Source organism: Chelmon rostratus, chromosome 23 (assembly GCF_017976325.1).
Source record: "Chelmon rostratus isolate fCheRos1 chromosome 23, fCheRos1.pri, whole genome shotgun sequence".
NCBI classification, from domain to species: Eukaryota; Metazoa; Chordata; class Actinopteri; order Chaetodontiformes; family Chaetodontidae; genus Chelmon; species Chelmon rostratus.
Window position 1 is genome coordinate 12485289 of NC_055680.1, and position 23688 is coordinate 12508976.

Genomic DNA, 23688 nt, shown 5'->3' on the forward strand with positions numbered 1-23688 from the left:
TCTCTGTGTGAGGTGAGCGCGTGGGAAGACCGTTTTAAACAGCGTAGGCGCGAGCTCGTCACGCACGTGGACGAGCAGCTGCGTCCGAGCAGTGAGGGGGCTGGTTGGCGTTGAGCGGAGGGGGCACTGGGGGGGAAGAAGACATGATTTACAGGCGAAGAGGGATTTATAGAGCAGGATTGATAACACTTAGTCTTTTACCGGCAGGGCTGTTTTAAGGACAATTTATGGCACACTTCGTTTATGCACATATTTACATAGAAATATATCAGTTTATGCCTCCTTCAGTAGCTGTAAAAGTAGTTAAAATCCTGTAATTTCACACTGAGTGACATTTACATACTGAGAATATGTTTGCATTTATTTATTACGTTACTTTTAATCATTTTTACCCAAAAATTCTGCCTGACATATTAAGTTGTTTTTTTGTTTTTTTTTTTGGAAACTTTGGGATCACCATGAGAATGTAAGGTTATAACGCATGTGGCGTGTAGAAATTAGCACTGGTTCATGCTCGTCTAATATAGGCACAGAGTACACAGCTGCAACAAACAGCTACTTTTATTTTCAGTTCATCTGTGAAAAATGGTTGTCAAAATTTCCCCAAGCCGACATTTTGAAAGCGTTTTTTTTTTTCCAGTCAAGACTTCAAAACCCAAATGCGATAGCATGATATAAAAAGTATACAGCGATTTAAAACTGAGAGAACCAGCAGATCCACCAGATTTGAAGTAAATTTGCTGTTGATTGTAATTAAATTTTCTATCCATCAACTAAACGGATCATTTCAGCACCAATTTAAAGGGTTTATTTAAGTGAATTTTGGCAAAAACGTTATATTTATGCATTAACATGATTAATAAAAATTGTTCAAATGTGGGCTTTTTGTGATAATATATGAGTCGCCATCGTTTCAGACACTATGCTCGACCAACTGAAAGTTTCACATTACTTTATATAAGTACAAAACAAGGCTGAGGAAACATCTGAAACCCACTACCTTTCATTACCATCACATTGCGTCACAGCCTGTCTCTAATGGGGATCACTGGGCTCAATGGTTCAGAACTGCTTCAAGTGTTTATTCAGGGTGCATTTTGAACAGTGGCAGAGGGAAAAACTTAAACGGTTCCATGTGTGTGTGCGTCTTAGCATCTGTATGTGTGTGTGTGTGTGGCTGGGTGTGCCTGACGTGGGGAAACAGTAGGGCCCCTGTTTCTTCTGGGTTTGGCCCAATAGCAGTTAAGTCTGAACGTCACACTCGCCTCAGTGCCTAGCGGGGCACACTGGAACTATTCTTGGAGCACCGGTGACATAATGGAGCATCTCAGACAGGCATCCACCCTCCCTGCGTAACTCACATCGGGCAGCAAGAACAGAGTCAGCATCCAAACCGTTGCATCGGCAGGAGTGCAGCTGCAGTTCGTACAGCCTGTTTGGTGCTCCCGTCGAGGGGACCATTCAGCGAGTGCAAACATGTAATGAAGTCTTAGTTTGCCCACTTGATTGGTGAAGATCGTAGGGGTCAAAGCACTATTCAGACAGAACAATAGAGAATTGCTGTACACGTTTCATATCTAATCCTCCAGAAAGATGTCAGTGTTTATTTACACCAATTAGCAATATATCATGTATTTCTAGCTTTATTTGGGTGTTTAGCATGCAAAAATACCTTAAAACTCTATGAAAGGAAATGTTAGTCTACAACTATTGCCATGAATGTTTGGACAGACATGGTCTGATCCCACTGACTTACTCAAGTAGCTGTTGTTTCCTATAGTGCAACCATGAGGCTTTTTGTTTGGCAGCGAAATGTCTCAACAACTATCAGATGCCATGAAGTTTGGTCCAGATATCAGCGCTCCCATCAAGATGAAACGTTAACTCTGGTGAACACTTTACTTTTCATCTTACCACCATCATCTGGCCAAAAATGCTTTGGCTGATGACCAAATATCTAAAACTGATGACATTCCCATCAGCCTCAGCTGTACTTTGTGTTTAGTGCTAATTAGCTAATGTTAGCATGCTAACATGCCCTGAGATGGTGAACACACTGCTAACACACTAAACTAAGACAGTGATCAGTTTACCATTTTGTATACCATTAACATGTAGGATTGTCAATGTGGGCATGTTAGCCTGCTGACGTTAGCACTTAGCTCAATTTAGCACTGTGCCTACGTACAGCCTCAGAGAGCTTCCACATGTGGGTGCGCCGCTGTTACAAACACACCAATTGTTCAGAAACTAATCTGCAGCCATTAATCCAAATGTCTTGATTGCTACTTGTAACTGAAACCAACAAAGTTTACAATCCTCTCAGGAGGTCATTAAAAGTCATTGTAGGGAAACAAAGACAATCTGTGAGTACAAGGCTGGGTGAGGGAAAGTGGCCAGTTCAGGGAAAGCACATTGTAACACTTCATGAGCAAACAGCCCCTTGAATGGTCAAAGTCAACACAGTTCCTGCTAGGAGGACATTTGGGGATTTTGCGTACGAAAGATTACTGAGAAAAGAAAAGTGAAACATTTGTTGATGAGATTGGTCTTTAATTCACATTAAAGGTATGGAATACCTGACCCAAACTATGAGGTTGTCACAACAGAAAACTAGTGAGCCCTACATATTGTCAACAATGAAGGCAGTGGCCCACTTGCGATCTCCGAGTCCTATTGGAGCACATAGCAATCTGTCCCTGGCAACATTACAACCAGTGTTATGTAACGAATGTCACCAACTTTTACCGTCATATGATAATTATCGTTCCTGTCAGTCATGTTTTAGCTACATTGCAAATGTGGATGGCCGTATCGCCTTATTGGCAGGTCGGTTGCCAGTTACCAGTTAGTCCAGACTGAAATGTCTTGGCAGGTTATTTAGGTTATTTAGTGCATCATCAGGTCGAAAATTGCATCCATCCAATACTTTACGATTTACGACTGCATACCTTTAAAAAAAACATTCACATCAGCTTTACTTTGTGTTTAGTGCTAAGTAGCAAATGTTAGCATGCTAACACGCTAAACCAAAATAGTGAACATAATACTATTATAGATACCATTAACATCACACTTGCTAAACATTAGCACATTAGCATTGCCATTGAGAGCACGTTGGCATGCTGGCATTAGCATTACAGTAAGTGTCACTGTGCACATGTACAGCCTCACAGAGGCTTAACATATTAACATATACGCCATGTTAATATCCCTGCAGCAGGAGAGTTTGCAGCTATGTAAAACAATAGTAAATGTCAAGCCTCAGATACAGCACACAGTCTTTTTTTAGACTCCACAATTGAGTCTAACTGATAATAATGTCTTGTGGCCACAAGACATCATTATCAGTGTGTGTGCTGCTATTATAGACACACCCAGTTGTTCAGAAACTAATTGGTAGACGTTATTTAAAATGTCTTGATTGCTACTTGTGACTGAAACCGGCAAGTTTACAATCCTTTTCGGAGGTTGTTACAAGTCAGTGTTGGGAAACAAAGACTCTGAACACAGCAAGAGGCAAGGTGAAGGAAAACAGCCAGTTCAAGAAAGCACACTGCAACACTGCGTGACACAACAGCTCCTTGAATGGTCAAAGTCAACACGATTCCTGCTGGGAGGAAGTTCTGGGATTCCGAGGAACAAAATCACAGTGTGTACAGGAGCAAGAGATTAGTTTGTAATTCACACTAAAGAGAGAATAGCTGACCCAGACAGAGAGGTTATGACAGATTTTGTTAATCATAGAGTCCAGACCAGGGTCTTTGTTCCAAGAAGCTGGTTTACTGAGTGATCTGGTAGGCTTTTCTTCTCAGATCAGTTGCCATCATTTTCACAGGGCCTCTGTTCTGGTTGTCATACCGTGTCTTGTGAAGTTGAACAGGAATGTAACGTTGTTGTTGTCAAAAGTGGGAACCACACAAAAAGTGAAAAGTAAAGCAAGTAAAGCAACTGTTGTTGGCATTTACTGATGTATATCTATAGTAGCTTGTCAACAAAGAAGGCTATCGCGGCTATCTCCTATTCAGGCAAAAAGTACATTACACTCAGTCCCTGGCACCGGTACAACCAGTGTTATGAAAGCAATGTCAGGAACTTACACCTTCATTTGATAATAACCGTAACTGTCAATCACTTTCATACCTGCGGTGCAGGTGTAGATGGCTATGTCACTCTACTGGCTGGTCGGCTGTTCAAATATTCCGACTAAAACAACCACAACAACATTTAAATATCTGTTTTTGGATGTCATATCCAGAGGAGGGAAACCAATAAAATGAGAGTCACTCTTCTTGTATACATTTTTTTAATATAGAAGTCTTTTAAAAGAACTACATACCTACACGTTGCAAAATAGATAAAATCAAATCATGTCCTAACAGTGTTGTTATGTGCTTGTTGCAGCTTGACCTACATTTCCATTTTCAGTCATTGAAAGTGACATTAGTTTCCAGTTGGTGCCGGAGTCCACGCATCCTGGAAGACCTCACATATTATCTAATTATGGACCCTTTTCCCCATGTTTTTGTGTCTAACTGATAAATGAAGACAACAGTTTTTGTTACGTTTAAGTTGTAACTGGCAGCCATGACTGTAATCCCTCATGCATTTGTGCACTGCCAAAGTATGTCCACAAAAAGTGTTTGTTTTTGCCACTGACAAGCTCATATTGTTATAATAAGTGTCTGACAATATTATGGCAACGATCCAGACAGATAAACATTCTTGTTCAATAGTAAGATCCATTTTATTTAACCAGAAACAGCTGTCATATCACTCTTGCCAGACCCACCAGACTCCATTCAAAAAAACAGTAATTTTATCATTGTGAAAATACACTTAATTCAAATCTGACAAAAACAAAAGAAAACTCAACAAAACCTTCTTGGTTCATCTTTTCACTGTTTCAGCAATCATCCCTGACTCTGGAGTGGTTGAAATAAAGTCCTAATTCATCAAATAGGGAGAGGAGTGAGAGAGAGAGAGTGGACACATCATCACACTTGCTAAACATTAGCACATTAGCATTGTCACTGTGAACATGCTGGCATGTAGACACACCTTGAAATTGCAGTCAGGAGTCATTTGATTAACATCCAAGAGCATTAGGAAAAGGCATGTCTGGACAAAAAAAAAAACGTATTAAAGAAAATCATCATTCATGTTTAAAACCAAACCACCACCTGGTTGTTACTGCAGGCCCATTTTACCAGCCTCATCACTTCTAGTCTCACCAGTTTGAGTTGTTATTGACTTGAATACCACGCACACCAATACAGTATGTTCCAGCAGAGTGCTTACCTGAAGGGAAGTTGGATGAGGCGTGGAGATATGAAAACAGGAATGGTAACTGTAGATTTATGGGCGACTGTGCACTGTTCTCAAATATTTACTACAATAGAGAACACGATGGGTGGGGTTCGTTTTTGTTGTTGTCCATGTCTGTTGTGACAAATGGGTTAAAAGTGTCATTCAGTTTAGGTTTCGTAATCGCAGAAGAGTCCTGTTGCATAAATTTGTCTGTCAGTAGTGAGCTCTTGTATGTTTGGATTGTGAGCATGACAGCAGAAAGCAATAACTTGTTCTCTGCTACTGTCAGAAGTAATGCTGAAGTTCCAGCGTGTCGGCGGTTCACGTAACTCATTCTGGTACACAGAGGTTGCAATCACAAGCTCGTCATCAGTATCAGAAATGTGTCATGTTATGAAGCTAATACAGGACGCTGGGTGAGAGAATGGCATGAAAAATTAATCCCCCAGTTCATTTGCATGCTTTTGTGTGTTTGACCCACTCTGAGAGACAATAGCTGCTCCTCCAGTGAAAGTGACCGGATTTACTCATGTAAATCCACCTCTCTCTCCACTCCCTGGTTAACACCTTCCTGAACAAGTACAACAGGCCTCTGGTTTCATCGAAGGAAATGGCTCAGTTACCTAGAAAAGAAATCATTGGCGGGGGTTCATTGTGTCTGTGGTCAGGTTTTCCTGTTATTTGCCTGAATTCAAAGGAATTAAATCTGAAGAAGTTACTTAATAGTGAGAAACAGAAGAACTGTGTGGCTAGGACATTTGATAAATTTGAAATTCTCAAGTATTTCAGTATAGTGAGGTTTTACATCTTCACAGGGGATTTTTTTTTATTACCACTTAAAAATCTACTTAATCTCACACACAGATCTCATTTTTTGGCTGCAGACCAAGCTTTGATGCCTCATTACGGTAAAGCTTTAAGGAAGAGGCGATTTCCTCAGGATGCAGTTGCTTATGTTCTTCTGAGTGTTTGGAGTTTAGATATGCTACGTGCTGTTCACAAGCTGCCGGCTGTGTGGATGTATTGGAATTTGTGGGGCCTTCATACAGCCCTTTGTTTTCTGTTTGCGCTCTGTGGACATAGGAGGGTGTTGGCAAGGTAAACCCTGCAGAGACGAGGTGATTAAAAATGTCTGTACCCTATTTTTAGTACTTGTGCACGGACGGTAAAATATCATACATCATTTACATCAATCAAATGCAAATAATGGATTGATTTCCATTGAATTTTGTAAAGACAGTCATGATCCCCAGAGGATGAATCCTAATAATGTCACCGTGATGTTGACACAACTTAATGACATTCCCATGAGCCTCAGCTGTACGTTGTTTGCTGCCTTCATGTCACATCAGAGTTATTGTGAATTCCAAGTTTCCAACTCGTAAATATAATTTTTGTCACAACCAAGTCCTAATTACGACAAGTTTAATTGCAAGTTGTATATCCAAATTGGCACTTAATATTACAGAAGTACCAGTATTCTGCAGCAATAAACCAAATTATTAAATTCTACTCTGTAACCATATTGCGTTCTTGAGTCATCAGATAATGCCAACGCTCGCTAATAGCTAACATGGGACTCTTCTTCGTCTTTACCATCCAGCCCATATGATGTGAATTAGCTATTTAGCAATTGTTAGCAATGCTAGTGTGCTAAACTAAGATGGTAAACCTGGTAAACTTTGTACGTGCTAAACACCAGGCGGTCAAAATTGTCATAGTAAGCATGATAGCATGCCAATGTTAGCTTGTAGCTCAAAGCTGTGCCTATAATACCACCTCTCAGAGCTGCTAGCATGGCTGTAGACTCTCAGTCTTGTTTCTGTTTCGTTGACATTGTAGTTATCGCTCCCTTTTCCTGCTCCAGTTTGACTTCCCTGTCGCGACTGATGTCAGCAACAACAAACAAACTGGGACACATTTGCAAAGTTTATGTTGTTTACTTTGGTCTATATCAGGAAATGCTAATCTGCATCCTCACCTGTACGCACCTGTAGACAGCTTAACATTTGCACAGTAGCCCTGAGGCTTGCAGGAGTATTATCACGTTTTAAAACAATTCAAAAGTGATGCATGTTTGCAGTAGCAACAGGTCTACACGTAAATCGCTGTTGTCTGTAAACTGGGTTGATCTCAGGGTTGACCTGCCCTGAAGGCTAAAACAGGATCTGGCAGCTGGAATCAAAAAGGGAAGCTGGTCATGGAGGCGCTATCAGTGGGATAGAAATATGAGGCCTGTAAATATCCCTTTCTTTGTTTGTGTTGTGAGTGAAAGGGGGTAGTTTATCCCAGATTAATAGCATGGATGAGATGTTTGTGAACCTGGAGGCTGGGCACTGACATGGAGCCGCGCCAGAGCAAGACGCTTTTCTTTTCCTTCCCAGAAAGCTTGTTGTTTATTTGTCTTTACCGAAAACTGTACCTGCAGTGTTACTGTTTAACCTTCTGGTGCACGTCAGCCAGAGCCCCGTGGTGGGCGAGTGGCCAGCTGAGCTGACCTTCACGGGAATCACATGACTCAGACCGTCTGAGGGAAGTTAGGAGAGGCAGGCTGGCCAATAGAAAACAGAAAACAAAAAGCAGCATCTGCCGGCCCGACTGCTTCCACACACAACCGGCTGCAGATGTCCTAATAAGGCATGTTAATGGGCCCACGTGGAGCAGAGGGAATGACACCGTGTCTGCTTTTCTCTCCTCTGGTTATCTTTACACGATGGTTGCGTCAGTCAGCCTATGAGCTAATTTCCCTTTTTTTCCCCCCTACTTTGTCAGACTGAGATAGCCGGTTGGGTTCAAGTATAACACGAGGTGGCCAGACAGGAGGAAGGGTTCGTCTGGGGGAATTCCTTCAATCACAGGGCTTATTTTCAAGTTCTAATGTCATTCCGATGCAGACTTTCTTGAAATAGGTCATTATTGCAGCCATTTGCAGCTGGACGCTTCGTGCCAAAAAGAGACCAACCAATTATGTAACATCTTATAATAAATCTAAATGTTTTCTCTCGTGGCCACTGTATTCCCAGAGTGAGCTATTCATGATAAGCAGAGCAGAAGAATAGCTCTTATCACAATGCTTTGCTGTGCTTTGTGTTCACGAGCAGGCACACGCTAATGTGGTGAAGTAGCTAATTATGGAGGGCACGTACTTTGACAGCAAAATAATGCCCAAAAATGGAATTTATGGCAGCTGAAGGAGGGAAGGAGGAAGGTGTCAGCAGCGATTCCTCTTTTGTTTTGACTGTATTTCAGTCCCTTCAACCGCTTTCATATTTGCCACTTTTAGGTCTTTTTAGAAACTGATAAATGGGGTGTTGACTGCTTTGTTGTGGAAATGCACTCGAGCCCAGGGACCAATCACAATCTAGACTAAACAGGAAGAGGAGGGGGCTTCCTGTCCAGGCCGTAAGGAGCTGACATTATCCAGCATGTGACTGCTGGTTATAGCAGTGCACTGGAACAGCTTTCACAAACGGACAGACAAAGAAACAATAGCTTGACAAAACCAGAAGCAGACAGATTTAAATGATTTGTTTGAACAACAGCGACAAACCAGTATTTGAATAAAATCGGCTTTATTTGTATGTAAAGGGGCAAACATGCCACTTTCTCTTTTAGCGTCACCAAAGTACAGGCTTGTTTTTCTTGATCTGTGTCTAAGATCATTAGAACATTTTAGAAAACACTTGAACATGTTACATGAAAATCCATGTTTACCTTTCAGCTGTAAGGCCAGGACGATTAACGGCATGTTGGGTTGTTCGACTGACGCTAACAGAACTTGGCTGTGAAGTACGTTTTGTAAATCCACCTTCTAACGTTGGCAACACAGAATTACAATCTTTTTTATTTATTCAGAGGTGTGAATAATGTCAGTGTTATGTAATAAGTGGCCTATTCATTCGCGCTTAATAGAAGTGACACAGCCTTGGCTTTACTCTTTTAGTGCTGCATCATTGACGTCATACTGGGTACGACAACAATATTATGTCATATGACAAGTGACAATGTTGTAGCACTGTAAACACTGTGAAGAGGCACAGGTTTATTTAATCTTAAGGAGCAAAAGGATTTTCTCAACCAGTAAAGGAACACTTTATCCTCCACTTAAAGCTTATCTGATAAATTCCAAATCACCAAATTTGGACATACGGTGCATTTTTTTCAATGATCTGCAGCAACTACTCTGCTGCACATGTTTTGCACATATGAGAATATGCCTAAAATGACAGTCTGTTCCTTTCTTTGCAGAGGCATAATTGTGATTAGGTGAAAGCAGCTGCTGCCTCCAGTGTACAGCCATCGGGTTAAACAGGTCATGTATCAGCCAATCAGAAAAGATTTAGTGTTCCATCAATTCTACATTTCTACCTGGCAACCATTTAAACTTTTTATCTCTGAAAATTAAGCAGTCATAATATAACTTTTTCTAGTTTGACCTGTTGTCTCATTTATTCATAATGAATAAATAAAATGATCTTTTTTTTTTTTTTTACTATCTGTCTTTCTTACTGGTTGGCTGAGCTGTTCCTGTGCTTGTGGGTGGGAAGGAGGGAGTTAAAAAGATTGTTGGAAAAAATCCTCACCTGCAACAATCATATTCTTACAGGAATAGTTGGATATTTTGGATATAATCGCTTTCTTGCCGAGAGTTAGATGAGAAGATTGATACCACTCTCATACGTATGTGGTGGATATGAAGCTACAGCCAGCAGCCAGTTAGCTTAGCTTAGCATTAAAACTGGAAACGGGGGGAGACAGCTAGCCTGATTCTGTCCAGTGAGGAAGTCCAAGGCTCAGCATCTTGAAAGCTCATTAATCGACTTGTTATTTCTTGATTGTTTAATAGCCTGTTTAAAAGCAGAGGTGTCATTTTTTTCCCTGGGTAGCTGATCCGGGCTTTATGCTATGCTAAGCTAACATTAGCTGTCCGAGGCTTTATTTTAATGGGCAGATATGAGAGTGCTACGTGAGTGATAGGCCTATCAATCTTCTCATCTCGTTCCCCAGAAAGCAAATAAATGTAATTCCCAAAATGTAGAACTGCTAAGATAAAGGGTTTAGAACAGACGTGAGAAACGCTCTGTGGTGCATCATCAGTGATGTAAGCCCAGGTCATCGGGCATTTCCGGCCTTTCAACATCAGACGCCCTCGCCCAGATTCATGAACTGTGTCCCAGAGTAATATGAGATGATTAGCATCTTTAACTTCATCTGCCTCAAGAACTTTCTGAAAGCAAGTAGGTATGACATCAAACACACCAACCAGCATCATCTCTGGGTTTTTGTAGCATTTGTCAGAAAGCCCAGTGAGACCCGACTCTTTCTTACTCACAATCCACTGACTAATATTCTCTACATTGTTTCTGCTTCTGGCTGCCCGCAAGTCCTCCAGTGCATCTGTAAAAGCTGTCAGGGGTGTCGCACGCACGTCATCAGCAGTGCCGACGAGGCCGCTGATGAAAACGGTGGCAACGCTCTGGTTTTTCTGCTTGCGTGGTATGAAAGGAGCCGTTAGTCAGCCTTAAAGAGCCGCACCGTCTTGCCGGAGCTATTAATAGCCTCGCAGTCGGCGTTTTTTTGTTTTTTTTTCAGGAGAAAGCTGGCTAAAATCCCCCTCTCCCTGCTCATTTCCTCCCCACCCTCCAGCCTGGAGAATGCCGTGTACTGTGACAGATCTCTCATAAATGTATTTTTAGCCTGGAGCAAACACATTCGTCTAATTATACTGTGACAGGGCCGCAGAATCAACACATAAATAAGCAAAGGCAGCAAGCTACAGTGGGTTGTAAGCATGTTATTAGTTATTAGAAATGTTAAAAATGAGGAAGCAGACTTTAGATGAAAAAATCTTCATGATAGAGAGTGGCCTGTGGCCCTGTTGAGATGCTTCACTGCTAAATCTTTCATCAATTATTAGTTCAAACCAGACGTCACACAGAGCCAAACCAGCTTTTCTGTGTCATCTGCTTTCACCGCGAATCATTACACTGTCGTTTAACCGAGGGTTCCCACAAAGATTAACTCACACAAGTGGTTCATAAAAGTTCTGCTGGTGCCTGTTTGTACTCTAAGAAAAGGTGAATGGAAAACGCAAATCCTGAAGGTTTTTGTTTTTGTGTAAGCACAAAGGTTTTGGCTTGAGCCTCAGCTTCACAATATGGGTCTCAAAAACATCGTTAGGAGTTTAACAGACTTTTTTTTTAGGGCGTCTCCCCGGCCTCGCGGTGTAAAATGCATTCCACAATCGTAACATCCAGCTCCACCCGACTGTCTGTGCTGTCAACTTCCAAATACACGAAGAATAGCAAAAAAAATGACAAAATATTTAAAAGTGCTTATTTGGTGGCACTACTAACCAGCTTTCTGCACCCAAACTCTCACCCCTTCAAATCCTGTGCCTGCCATTGAGTTTCTATTTTTTTATACAGCACTTTTATTTCCTTTGTCGCATCTGGGGGACCTTATGTCTTATTTCTGAGCTGTAAATGCACTCCGTACTGTATTTCTGCTCTCTTCTATTTTGATTTTATTTCATTTTCTGTAACTAGTTTTTAAAATCCCATCTTCTTCTATCTTAATTGACTTTATAATTTACCCCCCCTTTTTTTCGTTTTTTGACCAGCTAAATAACAATGACCGTCATAAGACTGTACTGTGTGAGCATCATGCGGTGATAATACTCGTGCTTTCAACTTCTCCATCAGTGCTGCAGTGCCACTGGCAAACAATCACCATCATTTAGCTGCTCATATCTGAGATTCTGATTGCACCACCTCTGATTTTACAAGAAAAAGTAATTTTTCAGTCTCACAAACTGGATGCTTGAAACAGGGACAAGCATTTGTCAGGCGTCCACGAGCGCAGATGTGTCATTCCAACCCTCACAAGATGAGTAATGTTTTAATTACTTCATCCATTCACATCATGTGGTCGCTGCGTCTTCTTGGAGTGCATCCCTCCCTCCCTCTCTCAAGGCATTCTCGGTTCCTTAAACGCTCTGTGGGAAGCACTGCAAACAAAATCTAATCGTGAGATCATTCTTATTTCTGCTGCTGAAGTTCACAGTTTGATGACATGTCCACACTGTGCGTCATCTCAGGCAGGTTTAACTAAATATAACCTCTCCGGGACTGACACCTTCTTTAAGGATTTGCGGAAGAACAGAAACCCACACAGACACATGGAGGCCTGCAGTGTCCTAATGAATAAACATAATGGTCAGCCTGTCTTTGCAGTAACTCATTTCAAAATTATAACTTTAAAGACACATTTTACTTAAAGTTTAGTCTAAAAATGCCTGTTTTATGTTCTTTAAACGTCCCCAGAGACACACAGTGTGTATTCGTTGTATTTTGTGTGCATTGAAAATTAAATTAAAATGATAAAATGTATTTGAGCCTTAGCAATGAAGGAGGTGCACTATTTCCTCTACTGATCCCACAGAGCTGCATGCATTCATCTGAGCTGCACCGACAAGACAGACAAAGCATTGCTAGGGCCCCCTAGAGGCCACAGCGCTCATTACACCCCACAAACTGGGAAATATTGATTTTGTGACTATGTAAAGATTATCCTGAGGAAAGGTCACGGGGCTCGTCTAAATCAAAGGGGTTTATTGATTTGAATGTTCTCAGCAAATTCCATGGCAATTTGCCTGGTGAATTATGATTCTATCTGAAATTCAAGATTGCCTGAGACTGGAGCTGGAAGAAAGCTTATGAGTTGCTTCAAGAGGAAAAGGTGAATCCTCTCGGGAGCATGAATGTGCACAGTATATGTTATGGCAACCTGTCATTTATGTTTAGATGGATGTTTTATATAAATAAGAAAAAGTGGCCAAATGTGAAAGATGGGGTGCTCAACAATGCAAGCAGTAACTTTAACCAGAGTAAGCCAGACAGTGGTGCAACACATAAGGTCGGGAATTCATCCACACCAAATTTCATTCTGGCCAACATTATTTAAAGATAAATCACTCTGAACCACAGTGTTGAACTGAGTGACTGAGGGCAACATCCTTATAGGCTCCAGAGCATCAGTTAGTTTGTTGGGAAAAATAGTTTAAACACCCCCAAAGGCAAGTTTCAAATCAGGGCTTTTAAAAAACAATTCAGTTATGTGTTTTAATTAATTTATCTAATGTATAGCACACAAGAATGAATTCATCTTTAGAGTATCTTCTGTTTGTAAGCCACAACATCAAATACTGGTAGACACCAACAACTTAGACAAACACAAGCTTACAAACATATTAGTTCTGCAACTTTATAATAAGGTGGCCTTTGTGAAGGATTAATAGATTGTAACTAAGCCATTTAAAATGGTTAATGACTGATTTACTCATTCTTTAGTACTTAATGCTTTGTAGTTAAAAATCCATTTAAATGGATAATATGGGGTTGACAGGCTGTGAGAAAAATCCCCCCAGATGGTTTATGTCCTTCTGGAAAACCAAAATCCAATAAAGGATCAAATCTGTAATTGTAAATTTTACAAAGTCATTGCTACTGAAGGGTAATGTGTTTGTCACTCTCTAATAAACTGTGAAGTTTTTATGATGTATGTTGATGAATCATCAATGAATGGGATGAATGAACTTTCGATCGTTCGATAAGCCATCAGTTCTGCAGGTCATCTTCAATTATAAATGTTAATAATAATCATAATCATAATCTTTATTTATGGAGCACTATTCTAAACCCACCTTATAACGTGCTTCACACAAAGCAACAACTTCAAAAACAAGCCAATCATGATAAGGCTGTCCGGTCAGGTTTAAAGTAACCTTTCTCCACAACACGTGGATTTTGACGCTATCGGTTCCCCGGGCCGCCTCCCTCCTGCAGGGGGGCGCTCTCAGCTCACTCCTCATCCTGTTTAGTTACGGTTGAGTGGATCGGCACGGCGGCAGTCCTCCTCCTCACTATCTGACGCTGCATCCGCCCGCATCCCGCCAGAGAACCGCCGCACTGTGAGCGCCGCGCCGTCAGCCCCGCACCAGAATGGAGTACTCTATCCGGGCAGCCAACGTGGAGGACTGCAAGGACATCGCGCGGATGATCGTGGTGAGCGAACACGTGCGCGCGCGCTGCGTATGACCCTGCGTCAGACAGACATGCAGCATCCTGTCACTCACAGGCTGACGTCAGGGCTTCATGTGCACCGTGTCGCTGTTATTAGATTATTGAGATACTATTGAATTAGCTGTGGTTTTGTTAGAGCGCACACGTGACCAGAAGAGCCGCTCCCAGCCGTTTGGTTTGAACAGCGCAAACAGGGCCATAGTCTAACACACTCATGCTCACATGTTTATGGTGAGGGTTGTCATAGTTCACACGGTTAATATGAATTATTGTCATTCTTCTGTGTTCACAGGAACTGGCTGAACATGAGAAACTTGCGGACCATGTGAAAATCACACAGAGAGGTACTCTATTATGTGGCTATATTGAGTAAATCTGTGCCTTGACCTGAGATGTGTTTGACCTTCATGAAAACAAAATATGCATTACCCCAGCACACACAGCTCTGTCTTGACCATGGAAAAAGCATCTGACAAAACAGTCTCAGCACATGGCCCATCTAGTAGCAGCTCTGGAGCCTTTGATCAGATCGTGAGCCAATCAATAGCTACTCGATGAACCTTGTGTTGAGGTGGCTTTAACCATGAAAAGACCACGGGGCGCGTGACCTAAGCTTCACAAAACACCACCAGCACCACATCACACACAAGCTCACGGCGTCTCCGTGTATTATGTGCAGACTTGGAGCAGGACGGCTTCTCCAAGAACCCGTTCTTCCACGGGATCATCGCTGAGGTGCCAGAACAGCACAAAACCAAAGAAGGTGAGAGAGAACCACCAACAACACTGTTTACTTCACTTACTTCACTGACTGTGACCACAGCAAGCAATCACATATTATTTTGCTGCCTTTGTGAAGCGCTTTGTAACCTAAACTTTGACATGTGCTCTATGAGTTAAGACTATTATTATATTATTACATGTGTGAGTGATGGAGTTGTGCACGTCTTTATCTTTTTCAAGCATTTTTAGACTCCCAGCCTCTCTGGTCAGTGATGTCCTCTAACAGCAGGTAGTTTTGCCACCTAACCGAAGGAAAGCACCTGTTGTGTCCTCACTGTTTGGACTGTGGCCAGAAGTACAACATGATTCAAGCTGTCAGTGCAGAAACTGCATTGCAGCAGCATTTTTTTTTGGCCACTGATAGATACAATTAAAAGGCCTTTAGCCAAATGGTAGTTATGGACGGCTGAGCGCTTTCCCATGCTTTAAAGTGACTCATGTAGGTAAACCATACATCTAGCCAACCGAAATTATTGTTTCAAACTGTTTTCTAGCTGGAAATACTATCATCTTGTTTTGTCTTTAACCAAAACACTGGCAGCCTAATAGGAGGTCTAGCACACAGGGATAAATGTGGACTTTTTGAATCGATTGCTATTATGAAATGAAGAGCACTTGTAATGTGCAGGTACTTCTTACAGAAATAATTCACCCCAGAGGGACACATGTGTGACATTACTAAGGTTGCTGGAAGATCTTAAGCACTCCTTAAAACACCAAAACATGAGCAGGCTGGACAGCTTTTCTAGCAGGGTTATGAAGCCTGTCATTTTCACTGTGAGGCCTAAAATCTATTCAACCTGCTCATCTATGAGTTTTCAACACTCACATCATCTCTCGTTGCTGCATATTGATCTGGTGTAGGGGTCTTTATGTTCTTCATCCAGGCCCACTGAAGTTCTGATGCATAAAATCATACGCACTACACTGAATTTAGGCCCAACTTGCTTGTTAAATCGGGTTTAAACCTGTTAGCAAAAGGTTGCTTATTCAATCCTCAAAATTTTTCAATACATCAAGTTGATACAGAGCGACATTATCAGTCATTTGAAGTCGTGTTTCTGGCCACCTGGTGAAATTAAGTCCCAATATTCCCTCTCCTTTAGCTCTGTTTCGGTCTCCACCATCTCCTGGGAGACATATCTGGCTCTTCAGCAGCTAAATGCGCCACTCTTTCCACTAGTTATTGCTGTTGTTATATGCAGTTGGGTGCAGGAAGAGGACCTGCTCTCTCTAAAGATATAAAGGGCTCATTCTGAGGTGGCAAAACACAACAATTCTTATCTTCAGGTGATTCTACACTAATGGAAACATAATTGTTAATATTATATTCCATTTCTGACAATCAGTCCCTCTAAATCCTGCACACTGGACCTTAAAGCTAAGTTGCAAAGCTTCAGTAAAATATTTTACATGAGAAGACAACGACAGTAATTTAGATCCTTCAATCACAAATTTCAAACACTTAATCACCACATATTTAAAGAGATACTGATTTTCTCTTTTTCTCAATTTTTCCTTATTATGCCATTTTATAAGTGCACAATTGCGCAGCACATACTTCAGAGCAGCTGCATTTTGCACTTGTCGTCCGACAGTTGCAAGGTCCATCGGTCCATATTTATTAGCTCTGTTACCTAATCTAACGGCATCCTGCTGATGTGGCCTCTCTCCTTACATAACGAGGCTAACACACTGCTTTTCCTCAGAATACAGTAATGAGAGCATTAACATACGCTCTGCTGCCCAGCTGGGCCCTTTTCTTCCATGACACAGCCTTTTTTCCATAGAGTCACCGCCGTCCACTCTCCACTTGCCTCAGATATCTGACTCCATACTGAGGAGGGGCCTCCTGTGTCTCAGTGTTTGAATTACTACGCCTGGATATCCCATTAGTCTGATAATCGAACGTAGCCAGACAGCTTCTTCATCGACGTATGTCTGCCTCACAGGATGCAGATTAATTTGTGTCAGCCACAATCAGCCTAAAAACAAGGCAAAAAAATCCATGCTGATTTCTACAGGTGAAAAAGATGCTAGCTCTTGGCGGCTGTCCTGAAATCTAGCCGCTAGCAGCAATAAACAATTTAAAGCAACAAGACCAACAAGAATGACTGAATTCACTGATTTTCTTGCATTGTTGGATATTACAGTCTTAAGTGCTGTAATACAACATACAAGCAATTAGCATGTTTCTTGGTAGATACCTTCAAGGTGCTATTGTCAGTATTTTTATAACAACGTGTAAAATGACAACCTCAATCAACTCTACGGAGCATGTTAGCATCTTTAAGCTCACTGTTCTGTCTTTGCTTCTGTTTTTGGTAGAAAAAAATGTTTTAATTAACCACTCTACTCCACCTGCCCAGCAGCAAACGGCAGACAAAAGCTATGCTAAAGCTAGCCATGAACATATTGGAGCATTTAGCAGCTAAAGAGCCAAAGAGCCGCTGTCACCGAGCTTCACAACGGCTCCTACACAGAGACCACGGCCATGTTTTGTACAGTCTACGACCACGTCACCTGACTTTATGCCGCTTTAAAAAGCTGATTCCTGTAACCATTGTGTCAACCATGCACCAACTTTTTTCTGGTGCATTGATTTCACATTTTTGACTGTTTGCTTTCAGGCCATACGAAGATAGGCTATGCACTTTACTTCTACTCCTACAGCTCATCGGTGGGCAGATCCATTTATATGGAGGACTTATATGTGATGCCTGAGTTCAGAGGTACAGTACATTGTCTCAAAATATGACATATCATATAATCCAATAATGATGAAATGGCTGGGAGAAAATCAGCCACAACATCAATAAAGCATGTCTCTGTGTGCAGGAAATCTTTGATAACAGGTGGTATGTGTCTTTCAGGGAAGGGCATTGGTAAAGCACTTATGAGCAAGGTAGCACAGGTGAGTAAAACATCAATCCATTATTATAACTGTTAAGTGTTAGGAAGTTATGAAATGAAAATATGCTGTGTGTTCAACGTAGGGCCTTTTCTCTCGTTATACAAAGATATCATTTTCACTGTTTTGCAAAATGCAAAATATGTCTTGGAGCTTGCATATTTTCGCAACTTCCATCCCTTATGTCAGTACAGTACTACTCATGTCTGTCTTTCTGCTTAATTTTGCTGTCCCGCAGCTGGGCCTGGCTGCCGGCTGCAACCAGCTCAACTTCACCGTCCTGGACTGGAACAAATCGTCTCTGGACTTCTACCTCAGCCAGGGTTGTTTCGACGTCACGGCCGACTTGGGCTACCACAATATGCGCTGCGAGGGAGAGGCCCTGCAGCATCTGGCCCAGCCCTGACCCAACACCGGGCTCACGATGGCATGGCCTCTGCAAGTATGAGGTCAACCCACACAGGGCAGGGATAGAGCAGCACTCAGTGGCCCCGTTCCAAAACTTGACCGTGACAAACGCTTTTCTTAAAAAACAGATTATTAAAATAACTGTTTGTTGAGCACCACGCCCATTCAGGTAGCGTTAGCTCTTTAAGTCGTCCATGCTAGCACAGCACAGTGCTAACAGTGGCAGATTGACCCCCTGAAGTTCTTGGTTATTTTTCAAACAATGAGTTTTTACTTTCACGTAGAGAAAAACAGAAGCAGGCTTCTCATTTTCTTGCTGATTGAAATGGCGATTGAGACAGAAGTTCGGTGGCATTAGCGTATTAGCCCATGCTAACTCACTGAGTTGGCTGAAAAACTCAGTCTACATCTGGCTTTTTGATGTTTCCAGCTGACTCGCTTTAAAATGAGAATCCTGTAAAATATAATGGATAAATCTTTTAAAAGACTGATGCTAAAGCTACATGTTCCAGGCAAAAAGTCAGTATCCTTGATGATCCATGTAGAGGACAAGGAAATAAAGAGGTAGCATCATTTTTCTCTTGCAGTGTAGAGATAGTTAGCCCTGATATTATAGAACAATATGGTAAATGAAAATGGAATTAAAATGTTAATTGTGAAGGTGAAATGGTTTTGAGGACTATCATATAGCTATGTTGCATTATGCTATCGCTAAAAACTTGCCCAAATGCAGTAACGAGCAGGACAGGACCACTAACATTAGCCTAAACTCTGATATAGCAGTATAACAGTCAATGTTTCAGTCTAATTGAACTCGTAGGAACAAAAAAATGTCGCTAGCTAGGTTCATTTGCTTTGAAAGTAATGCAGACAAACAGTTAATGCATTCCTTAGCATGTTGTTGTGGTGTTATTGGTAAGGCTAAAAACCGAAGACTTCCAAACTCTTTTTATATGAGGCATCGCTCTTATGACAGCCCCACGCACAAAACTTCAACGTGTAGCTGAACTGATCTGCCTTGCTACGGTTCCAAAAGGGGTTTAACAAACAGTCAGTTGGCTTATTACTTAGAGTCAAGGGTGCACATTTTAGTATTGGAACGGGGCCCATGCAATACATTTAAATAGTACATAATCAAGGCACTGTAATCTGTGGTTTTGTGTTTTTCCATGTGATATGTTACGATCCAGAGCACCTTTGATTTTGGTTTTAAATGAATCAGATATCCCAACCTTTCTGCTTAAGTGTGAAAATGTTAGAATATATGGGCAAGGTGTGCGCTTGTGTGTGTGGTGGTGGTGGGGTGTGGGATTTTTAGACAAGAAAAAGAGGCTGTAACATATAATTTAGCAGTCGATCATGCAGAGATTCAATCGTTTTGCGCAAAAATCCAGAAAAAATGTATGCATTGCAAAGCCAAGTTTCATTGTTTGACTGTTGGAGAAGAGTGGGTCTTTGGTATCCTACCCCTATCATAAACTATGACAACAGCAACCAAAGAGCCAGTCACCTCTTCCCTTGTCTTCCAGATGAGGAGTACTTGTGAAGCTGTTGTGAAGCACAATGTGGGTATTTGCACTGTTTTCTTCCTTTTAAGCCCAATTAATGTATGTACAAACTTGTTGTGACTAGATTGTGAAGTAAAGGAATGTGTTGGACTCAACCTAAACCTACTTCCATGCCGCCGCACAACAAACTCTTGGGTCTAGTTTCAAAGAAATGGATGAAGCCTAGAATCAGACAATCCAAAAAAATAAATGTCTTGGACCGGGCTCAGTTTGTGTCTCTGAATCTTTCCTGCTAAAACGAAAAGGTCTGCACTTCGGTTTCATATCCAGTCTACTTTTTGTATCATATCCAGCAATTTAATGAGAACAGTCTGAGTTGTGGGTTATATTTAGTTTGTTTTCTCTCACTCTAAACAAGTAGGAACCACTGACCCTCCTTCGTAGCTTTTGCAATTTGAATTTCGTGTCATTCTTTGTTTACAAAATAATTGAGCAAAGAATGTGGAGTTTTTATTTTTTTTCATCTTTGGGACATTTGGTTCGGGAAATATTCACGTCCAGTATGTTTGCTCCAATGTGCAAAACCTACAAACTTCATCAATGTGGACGAGTACACAGGTTATACACTGAATGACGTTGTGAGCCGGTTTCAGTTTGCTCAGGTTTAGGCACCATAAGGACTTGGTTAGGTTTAGGATCCAACCTCCACAGCTGATAAGTGTAGCGAACATGGAAGTGTCAAAATGCAGTTCCTCAGATGACCACTTGAGGCTGGCTCCAAAAGCAAGTCAACCCCCATAGACCCCCATATTAAAATGCCCGACTTTACAGCAGACATAAACATTATTATTATTCATTAAGAGCTTTCAGCAACCAGGTTTCATTCGCCCGCCTCAGCTCCACCCACGCTTCACCTCTTTGCCCATATTTGGATTAGCCAGGAGTTTGGCTACATGTTAGGCCAAGATGCCGACGGCCAGAGCCACTGTCACTGAGTTTCACAATGGCTCCCCAGAAACGTCACACAGACGATGTTTTATACATTCTATGAACACGTCACCTGACTTCATCCTTTGCTCCTGTCATAATTTCTAACAGCAAACATAACTATAGGTCATAATAATCTACTCGCACGGACAAGCTGTTTTTCTGGTCAGGACGGGCTGTACAGAGCACACGAGCCCAGAAATCAATACAGAGTCCAAGGGAACATGAAGAGATATTTATAACCTCTCTTGTCTGCAACTTCCCATCAGAATGCCAGACCCAGAGCTATAAATTATACATGTTACTTTGTTCCCAGCATGGATTTTGCAAACTGTTTCAGAATCAAATCAAAGTTCTACCCTGATTCCTGTCAAATCTTTGCAATAAACGAGACTTTGAGGAGCAGCTTCGCATGCAAACGACAAGAAAAGATAAATGTCTGAAGTGTTTATTTAGATTTTTGTTGCGGGATGTGTGTATAATAACTACACAGTGTAACAGTCAGTTTAAGTGGACGAGACAGCCATGTTGATGCATTGGGCTCATTTCCACAGTGCGGTTTGGTTGTCAGGAACGGCCTAAGTGTGTCACCATTCACATGGGGAGATGTTTCCAGTGTGTTTAGTATTGGTGTTTGTTTGTTTTCAAATGCTGCAGGCAGACATTGATGTGTTGTGTCAGCAGACGCGTATGTTTTCATGCGTTCATGCGGCCGATTTTATCTCTGAGATGGTTGAAAATAAAGACGGTCATGGAAACACTGTGAATCAAAAAAGTAAACACCACCAATTTTACTCTCCATCCAGTTTTTAAAGGGCTTCGTAAGATCAAATACATTCAATCAACACACACAAAGCGGCATGTAATTCCTCAACTGACACATGAAAATCAGAAAAAAGATGGATCCATAGGGTTTTTCACATAACCAGCAAAATGTTTGATGCACTGATTTCACCCGAGTGGCTGCGGAAAAAGCACCTTTCACAGTTTAGTGTCACTTGCTGTGCCAGAAAAGTTAAAAAATATCAAAAGCCATGTCACCTTTCGCCTAAAACCTGCATGAGAGTTAAGTGTTGGTTTCATAAAAATTATTTTATACCTCCCATTCTTAAAAACCAAGAGTGTGATTTACTGTTTACTTGTCTGAATGCTCTGTTTAAAGGACACTGAGGAATAAAACCTGCAGTTCAATGAAGTGAATGTGTGGTTGTGTTGATTCTTCAGTCAGTTCATCAGTTAGTCGTGGGCTTTTTTCAAAAACTTAAAGTAAATCTGAAATTATTCACATTTGGAAAAATAACTTTTGAATTCAAATATGTATAGTTTGAACTTAAAAAAAAATGCTTGAAATGGTTAAATTATTGGCAGTACGCAATTGCTTTTAACCTTCACCAGCCTTGATGGACAAGGACCAAGCTACATTGCTAACTCCCTTGTTCATTATTTGCCTTCAAGAACAGTGCGATCATCTGCTGCTGCTGGTCTGTTGGTTTCCAGCAACAGCTGAAGAAAAGTGGGGATGCAGCCTTTGTCAATTACGGCCCCAAAAGCTTTGGAACACTGAACCAGCTTGTTAAATATTTTCAAAGGAAAGCTAAAACTCATCTTTCCACTGTAGCCTTTAAGTAGCTGTGACTTTACATTAATTTTCCATCCCTGTGTGAGAAATTCAGGATTTTTGGTTGATGAGTCTCTGCGTGACTCAGAGGAAACCAGTGAACGTCTGCGCAGACTCTCAGTCATCTAGGTCATGTTTAAGGAGGGTTGAATCGAGGGCAACTGCACTCTGATGTAGAAACACTCATCCATTCTTCAGTTCTATGGGCCGTTATCACAGTCATTGATACCACCTGGATCAGTGCTGCTGGCTGAGTCGCTGGAGTCACCTGAGGCCAACTGTGATTGGTTGGGAAGGGATGAAAGGATTGTGGGGGAAGGATAATATTTCTTATAATTTCTTCCTCTGTTGTTTCTCTGCTTTTATGCAAATAGCTTCCTTCACTCCTCTTTCAAACCATCTGTCCTCCCTGTCCAAAATATGTATGCCATTGTCCTCAAAAGAGTGTCTGTGTTTATTTCATGATTTCCTTGATATGCACGCACATATGCAGTATTTGTTGAAAATCTTCTGGAGTTTCTCAGATGCTGGTAGTCTGCCGTGCATCTTCCTCCGTCAGTACCCTGTGGATTTTTCCACCAAAGCACAGAGGAAAGCTGCAGCGTAATCATTTTAACTCCTTACTTTTTGCATGATTTGTGGGAGGGTCTGGTTTCCCCTCACAATACGCACCAGGGCCCATGAAACGTTTGTTCACCACAGGCTGTATGAGTTTAGTAGTGTCCTGATTAAACACAACCTCATCAGAAATCTAAAAAGCATTCAAATCAAACAACTTGCAAGGAGAAATTGACATGAACTCATTGAAGTGCATCCTGTCACAAGGTGTCACAAGCACAAAGGGTTGGGAAACATCACATGATTTTAAGATCAAAAGATTTTCCAGTTTGAACATGTAGAAAGACTTTTAAATTAAACTAATTTGACTTGTAAAGCAACAAAACACATTAAATACTTTGCATTATCTCATAACTGTTCTGTTTTGGGGGGTTAAATTCATGAATGGAGTATGTATCCTCCACTTGTCTACACATTTTATGGAGAGGTTCATCTCCCATTAAATGTGGCTTGGTTGGGAGA

General features: G+C 41.4%; 1 protein-coding gene across 1 annotated transcript; it reads left to right on the top strand.

Annotated features, from left to right (window-relative positions):
• Positions 1–14238: 14238 nt before the first annotated feature.
• sat2a.1 (spermidine/spermine N1-acetyltransferase family member 2a, tandem duplicate 1) lies at positions 14239–22168 on the top strand. The gene is made up of 6 exons (XM_041965079.1): positions 14239–14375; positions 14686–14737; positions 15073–15156; positions 17807–17908; positions 18050–18090; positions 18326–22168. Exons 1-6 carry the CDS (start codon positions 14313–14315, stop codon positions 18491–18493), a joined length of 510 nt encoding a protein of 169 aa, XP_041821013.1. The 5' UTR covers positions 14239–14312; the 3' UTR covers positions 18494–22168.
• The last annotated feature ends 1520 nt before the right edge of the window (positions 22169–23688 follow it).

What these genes read in the sequence shown, in the direction of transcription:
- sat2a.1 (XM_041965079.1), top strand. Translation starts at nt 14,313, where the DNA reads ATGGAGTACTCTATCCGGGCAGCCAACGTGGAGGACTGCAAGGACATC. An exon ending in ACAGCACAAAACCAAAGAAG is followed by an intron (nt 15,157 to 17,806) that starts GTGAGAGAGAAC and finishes GTTTGCTTTCAG; the next exon opens with GCCATACGAAGATAGGCTAT. An exon ending in TTATGAGCAAGGTAGCACAG is followed by an intron (nt 18,091 to 18,325) that starts GTGAGTAAAACA and finishes GCTGTCCCGCAG; the next exon opens with CTGGGCCTGGCTGCCGGCTG.